The 7,740-nt window shown below is 39.8% G+C and overlaps 1 protein-coding gene across 1 annotated transcript in view; it reads left to right on the top strand.

Annotated features, from left to right (window-relative positions):
* Positions 1-2,671: 2,671 nt before the first annotated feature.
* The window catches only part of fmoda (fibromodulin a), a gene marked incomplete at its 5' end in the record, with an annotated part of 11,001 nt that continues 5,932 nt past the window's right edge, over positions 2,672-7,740 (top strand). Inside the window, 2 exon segments of the mRNA XM_014002059.1 lie at positions 2,672-2,711; positions 6,127-6,519. Of these exon segments, the coding sequence (XP_013857513.1) occupies positions 2,672-2,711; positions 6,127-6,519 (433 nt within the window).

Below are 7,740 nucleotides of genomic sequence, written 5' to 3'. Positions count from 1 at the left end.
ATATATATATATTGTCAAACCTTCCAGTTGCTGAGTTGTGCATGAGAGGAGCTGAGAAGGCAGTTTGCTCACCATAATCCCTGAAAAGGAAGGAAGTTTTCCAGTTGTCACTGAGCCATTTAATAAAACTCTCAGGCACAGACTTCCTGATAAAATGCATGTTCTGTGCTTTAAAAGAAAACAAGTGTTTAAAAGTGACATTTCTGTCTTTCTCAGTTTCCTGGTAAACTTTGCACCAACAAGCCTTTTCCCTTGTGACATACAGGTAAGAGATCATCCTGAGAGAAGGGATTGCAGAGAGACATAAAGAGACAAAACAGATTTAAAGACCTGTGACTTTCTGACGCAGAATTAAAGATAAAAGCGAGCGTAAAACCATTGCTCCAGATGGAGCTCAGTGCAGTTTAAAGCAGATTCAGAGGCAGGAAGAGGCCCACATTCAGAGCAGACAGAGAGGATGGTCCCACGTGTTTCCGTTTAACTCAACAAGATGTTTGATTGTTGAGGAGAAAAGTTTGGATTCATCCTGCTTCAAAGCTTTAAAGTACCCCACATAAATTACAGTTTGATACATAAAGAAGACCCTGAACGGTGTTACTACAACTCATCAAACATGTCTGCAAAAAGAATAAAACGAGCGCAGAAACGGAAAAGGTAATGTATAAAATAAAATAAAAACGTTTTGTTTTATAGTAGCTTGTTAATTTTTCASACAATCATTTATTGAATTCTGGCCAATCTTCTGCTAGAGCATAATTTTTTCAATTTTTAAAAAATTCATATTTATTTATTCACTCAACCTTTATTAAGTCAGGTTGGTTGATTGAAAACTAGTTCCTAATTAAAAAAGACCTGATCACAAATTAGGAGAGGTAAACTCTATTAAACACAATCAAAAATATAATAAACATACTCTTAAAATAAAAACATAAAAAATGTGGGGATTGAAATAAAATCTGCTCAATACGTCACAATATTCACATTACGTTCAATAAAAAGCAGGTGCTTTAAATATTTTTTTCTCCAACAAACTGTCCGCAGAAGAACAAGAGAAGTGTTTGTGTCGTTTAACCAATAAATGCCTGGGATGTGGCTTTAATTTAAATTGCATTGTTTGTTCAGATTCTTCTAATCTTTGGTTTCCAGTTTGGTTTGCYGAGTTTCCTTTAGAAAATTACAATCTGCACACCATTAGCATCTGCATGCAGGGATTTAGTCTATCCTCCAAAAATGTAAACAAAAGTCTGATGCAATGCAAATCAGGTTTAGAAGAAGCAGCTTTAGAAAGATGCATTTGTTTTTTTACAAATGAAGTCATTTAATGTTTTTTCATTGAAGGTGTTCACCTGTTTTGTGTTGTAGCTTTGTTCTGTTTGCCCAAAGAGAAAGAAGATTAAATATGTGAAAAACATTGTAYTTTCCTCTCCATTTTCATCAGCAAAAATCTAATATCTGCAAATGTAGAAGTTTTTTTTTTTTCTTATTTCTACTGGCATTTATTTACTTTCTTGTTCAGTTCTCTTTTTGTATACTTTTGTCTTTATTCTGTAAAAACATTTTAAGTGCACACTGAGGGTTCAGTGATGACAAGCTTTTGTGTCATAATATTTCTGGAAGTTCATTTTTTTGTCTCTAAAAGTCAGATTCATCTAAATTATTGTGAAGTTAAAAAGCTATTTTTATGTTGGGCTCAGCAGGTTGCTCTGACACACACACACAATATGGTACAGCTATCTTTTTGAGGACCTGGCATTGACTTCCATTATTTTTCACAGCCTAACCCTGACCACAAACCCTAAGGCTAACCTCACAGGTACCTTCCTGACCCTAAAACTAACCTAAACTCAATTCACACCTTGGTCCTAAACCCAACCCCCAACCCACCAATGGTATTTAAACCAAACAGGGACTCGACTTTTGTTCCTAAATGCACCAGTTGTCCCCAAATGTAGGCATTTTGTCTTAAAATTGTCCCCAAATGTCACCAGAAACAACACCCCCACCACACACACACACACTATGTTTTTCTATCTTCAAAGGGACTTTCCATTCATTTTTCCTAAACATAACTAACCCTAACCTAAACTCAATTCATACTTTAGTCCTGAACACTAACCCTCACCCAAAAACAGCATTTAAACATCCTTATGAGGCGTTGGGGCCCATAAGGAGCAGTGGGTCCTCACAAGGTAGTTTGTTTTGGAAAACTTGGCTTTACAAGGTAACAAATGCTAGTACACTCACACACTGTTGTGTCGTGTTTGGACTCAAATGTCCCACCAGTGTTTCTGACTTTCTTCTAAGATGTCCCAACAATGACCTGTTCCCCCACAAAAAACAAGCTAAAACCATCTGATGGGTCCAGTGTTGGAGAACAGCAGGTTCAGAGAGAGKGGGGAGAAGTGAGGGGCACACAGGCAGGAACTATTCTTCACACTCACTGCATCTCACATCATTCACATGTGGGGGTCACAGCGAGCCACGCCGAAATGAACACAACAGTGGGGCGGGTGAGCAGGCGTTTGGATGAGGGGCTGGAGGGTCCAAACAGATGCAAAACAGACAGAGGGGTGGAGTGAGGGCTCAGGGCTGGCATGATGAGGAGGAGAGCAGGGAGGGGGGATAATTTTTTACCAAATGTTTGTCAGAGTCCCCCCTTCATTCCTGAAAGAGCAGGGACGAGGACAAGCAAGGCCCGTCTGTCTGATCAGGTAAGAGGGTGTGTGTGTGTATCTGCTTTTTCATGAGTTTTTTTAAGAAGATAAATAGTTGCTGTTTGTTTTACAGAACAAAATTCAGTATAACACAAATTATTCAACACTTAGCTGAACACATACATGAACATACCTATAAACAAACCATGACCTAATTTTGGTTTCAGCTTGAGAAAATGTTTTAATGTTTTATAAGAAATATAAAATAACATATATGAAATAATTAATATATATATATGTAATAAACAAATAATATATAAAATAATATATAATATAATAAGTGATAATATAATATAAGTGAACAAAATCAGTTCGTTTGTTATTCTGGAAATATATATACTGTGTACATATATATAAATKACTGCATCTGGATAAATTAGCAAAATTATTAGATTAAATAGTTACCTGTAATAAAAAAAAATGTTGATACTTTCACACTTACTTGGAGCAAAGTTTGTAAGACAAAAATCGAAGTTCAGGGCCAAGTGTTTTCTTTTTTTCTTTTTTCTCCATCCAGCCTCCCTGGGAAGCTTGGAATGTGCCTGACGAAGTCTGAATCTTGACTCTTCATTTAATCCCAACAGGAGAGCTTCTGAAAAATAATCTAAAAAAATTTTCTTTGTTGAAAAAACATTCTGTCTCTTCTCCAAGAGACCTTTTCCTTCTGAGGACTTAGAGGTAAACTCAGTACAGTAAAGCAGTACTTCCACGTGGTGGACTAACAGGTTAAGGACAACAATCAAAACTGGTGTTCACATGCAAAAGAGGACCATCAGCCTAACTACTGTTAGGGCAGAGGTCAGTAACTGCATTGTAAGAAGGGAACAACTAGACACGAAGACATATACCTCTGCTGAACAATGGACAGTTTCACTTGACAAAAACAGCTTCCTTTACTCCTCTCAAATTGCATTCCTCTCTATCAAGGATGAGAACATCTTCATCCCTGAAAGAGTGACCGCTGGTCTGTAGATGAGAGTAAACTGCAGAGTCCTGGTCTGATTATGTTGCTCTTCTGTGTTGGCTCATACTTTTTTGAACAGTGGCTGCTTTGTTTCCCTGATGTCACAGTCCTCCTGGCACTTAACAGTATACACAACATTACTCTGTTTGTGCCTGGAGACCGGTTCTTATGTGTGAACCAGTCTTTGTCTTTATGTGTTTTGGGGTTTAAAAGCCACTGGGACATCATGTTAGAATAAATGTCTCAGTTTCTCTGAAACTCTCATAACAGACAGGATAGCCACTGGTCTGGGTCTGGGTTTGGGGTTTTCATTTACAGTATACCTTGCTGGAATCCTGTTTGTTTGTTTGTTTGTTTGTTTGTTTGTTTGTTTGTTTGTTTGTTTGTTTGTTTGTTTGTTTGTTTGTCTGCATTCAAGAAAGTCCAGTTAGGATAACCCAGCTGTTCCAGGGCCTGTGTTGTTTGTGACTTCTCCTTCTCCCTGGCTCCTGGGTTTATGGAGTCTCTGTCTGCTCTGTGGTACAGAGTGATGACTCCACTTGTGTTTCAGTGGGTGAAGGGGTCAAAACGCAAATACTGGTCTGTATGGGTGGGTTTGTGATAACGTCCATTTACAACCATCCTCCATCAAAGACTGAGATGTCCTAGTCCAGAAAACCAACCTGACATTTTCTACATCTTGAACTTTATATATTTATCCACAGAGTTGATGTGATCAGTGAAATGTTGGACTTCCTGGGATTTAATTTTAACCCAGGTGTCATCAACATACCTGAACCAATGGCTCAGCGGTGTCACTTAAAAGGACATCAAAGCTCTCTTTTCCACCTCCTCCATGTACAGGTTTGCAACAATAGGAGAAACTGGGGAGCCCATAGCACACCCATGTTTCTGCCTATAACATTGCCCCCCATATGTGAAACAGGTTGACTCCAGGCACAGTTTCAGAAGTTGACACAGTTGTTCTGTGGAAAGAGTGGTTCTGCTGCTGAGAGTGGTGTCTGATTTTAATCTTACACAGACCACCTCCACCGCCTTATCAACAGKAATGCATGTAAAGAGTGATGTGACATCAAAAGAGACCATAGTTTCATCCGTCTCCATGATGACATCCCTCACCTTGTTCACAAAGTCCATGGTGTTCTGTATGTGGTGATCTGAAATGCCAACTAATGGACCAAGTACTGACACTAGATATTTGGAAACATTTTAAGTGACAGAGTTGATCATGCTAACAATAGGTCTTACCGGTACATCCTGAATTTTGAGTAAACCATGCAGACTAGGAGTGGTCTCACCTGGGTACAGTCTGTGGTACAGAATGTGGTCGAAAGCTATTTCCTTCTCTAAATTGTTCAGGCACTTTATCAACTTCTTCTCATAACCACTTTCTGGTTTTATTTCCAGCAGTTCATATGAAGTTAGGTCACTGAGGAGTGTCATAACCTTCTCATGGTAGTGTTTCTGGTTCATAATCACTGTGCACCTTCCTTTGTCTGCTGGGAGGATGATGATGTTCTTGTCCTTGCTGAGGGTGGTGAGATCATCTCTCTTCTCTGCTGATGTTAGAAGGTGGTGATTTGGCATTGGTGAAGCAAGCAGAAACTTTGTTCCTAAGTTGTTCTGCTTCAAATTCTGGTATTTTGTCATTGCGTATGGCTGACTCTGTGGCTGTGACCATCTCGACCAGAGGAATTCTTAGAGCCACTGCAAAATTCTGTCCCCTGTTAAGAATCTCAGTCCCTGGCTAGGTGAGCTGTCTGTCAGACAAATTATCTCTGGCATGTGCTTGTGTTTCGATGTGTTTTCCATCATTCTGTGAGTTGTTGGGATTGCGAAGGGATTGACGGGTTACCAGTAAGGTATACTTCTGTTGATTTGGATCTTGGACTTGATTTGTTGAGATAAGCATACCTTTTCTGTAAAATCCATTACTTGCTGGAATGTGGTCTGATCTAGATGTGTTGTTAATTTTTGTCAGATGTGTTCTTTGGCTTCTGAAGCTTCAATCAGCAGTGAAGTTGGTTTGTCTTCCTCATTCGTTCAGTAGCTGGGTCTGTGCTCTCTGGAGGATCGTGCTTGCCCAGTGCCCGCCGACAGAAGATATAATTTACAGGCTCTTACAAAGATGCCACTCTGCAATGGAGGTCAGATCTCAGGTGGTTCTTGTAGTCCGTCTTCTTTCTTGCTGTTTGCTCAAACACCTGGACTAGTTTGAGCTAAAATGGTTCAAAATGTCCTGTAGATTTTTCTACCTTTATTATTGAGATGTATCAGGGCATTATGAAAAATAACATGATCTCAGAAGAAAATCCTCAAATCCTCAGAGAAACACATCATAAATATTACTTTTATCAATTACTCAAACCTGTGATTGTTTGAAAATATTCTCTGTCAGTGAATTGAACAGTTTTTTCTCTTTTTACCTAAATACTGATTTTTTTTCAGACACCAGAGAAGAACTGTGTGAAAATGAATCCACGTCTGGAGGCTGTGCTCCTTTTGTGTGCCCTGCTTCCCCTCTCAAATGGACAGGACCCTTTAGGCTGGCTGTTTCATCGGCACTACTACCAGGAACAATACCTTGGCTCCCTGCAGGCAGCTGCCACAGGAGTGACCTGCCCTGATGAGTGTGACTGTCCCCCCACCTTCCCCATAGCCATGTACTGTGATGGGAGGGGCCTAACAGCTATGCCCTCCATCCCCTCCCGCATCAAGTACCTGTACCTCCAAAACAACGCCATCACAGCTCTGCCTGACTCAGCCCTGGTTAATGCAACCAACCTGGTGTGGCTCTTCTTGCACCACAACCAGCTGACATCTGATGCCATTGGCCAGGAGGTAACATACATGTAGTCTTTTAGGCCACACATAAACTGCAGGAAAGCTTAAATCCATTAATGTTTATTAAAGAACTTGAAGAAATGCACCCACTGCCTTTCATGCCAGAATTTTAGGATCATCTTGTGCTGAGAGGTAATGAAGTTTTTGGTCAATCCTTGTAAATGATGATATGCTCAATCTCATGTAAAATCTTGTCCTCTGAGATGTTACCTCTCAGAGGATGTGTTAAAATTTACTCAATTACTATCACAATATCTCAATACCTGTAAAACTAAGTAATAGCCATTTTATGTGTTGGCTAAAATCCATTTACTGCAGGGTGTTGGAAGGGAGGCTCTGACTGATTCAGTATGTGTAGCCTTTGTACCAGTGGTGGAACAATGGACCAGATCTTGACCAGATCAGACCTGTGCAGGKTTACTAAGGTGTTCATGGGACTATGATGCATCAGTCTACATATATTTTGTCACTCTAGACTTATGACTCTATTCCCCAAAGCATTCTGTGGAGGCACTGGGGGTATCTATATCTATTTATTTAGGATAGAATATATTTTTAGGAGATCCAATCCCTGTATAGCAAGTCAGGATTTTTGGCACAAAGTCACACTCACTCTCAGAGTGGTTTGAACTCCACAGTTCCTTTCAATGCCTTCCACAAACAATTCCTTGGCTGTGTCCAGATTCAGGGTCTGCATCCTCCGAAGGCCGAATTTGTCGGCCACTTACGTCACTGCTCCATGCCCGCTGTCCAAATTCAATGAATCCTCCATAAATGCATCCTCCTTTAACCCCGGTTTGAGGGATGGGTCTGGTGGATCCTTTTCTGCCCACCCTATCCCATGATGCACTGCATGCTGACAGATTTATTTATTTATTTATTTATTTATTTATTTATTTATTTATTTATTTATTTATTTATTTTGCTTGTAATGGTGGACGAAGCAAGAGAAAGGAATATAATCACAAAAAGAATCTGGTGGTATAAACGTTAGTTGCGTTTGAGATAATTTTGTTATTTTATAATATTAATAATATTGTTATCTTGATCAATTTTTGCTTCTGTTTAGCATCATCATGGCTGCTAGGTGACAGGACATAGGCCGGGGTAAGGGCAGGAATGAAGCTGAAGGCTAATGGTGCGTTCACACCGAACGCGATTTCAGCGTCAGCAGCAGCAGGTTTACATACAAAGTCTATGGTGGACGCGCTTCAAGCA

This window comes from Austrofundulus limnaeus, unplaced genomic scaffold, assembly GCF_001266775.1.
Source record: "Austrofundulus limnaeus strain Quisiro unplaced genomic scaffold, Austrofundulus_limnaeus-1.0 Scaffold11, whole genome shotgun sequence".
NCBI classification, from domain to species: domain Eukaryota; kingdom Metazoa; phylum Chordata; class Actinopteri; order Cyprinodontiformes; family Rivulidae; genus Austrofundulus; species Austrofundulus limnaeus.
The sequence above is the reverse complement of the archived record's forward strand: the minus strand, read 5'-3'. Positions and strand labels throughout refer to the sequence as shown.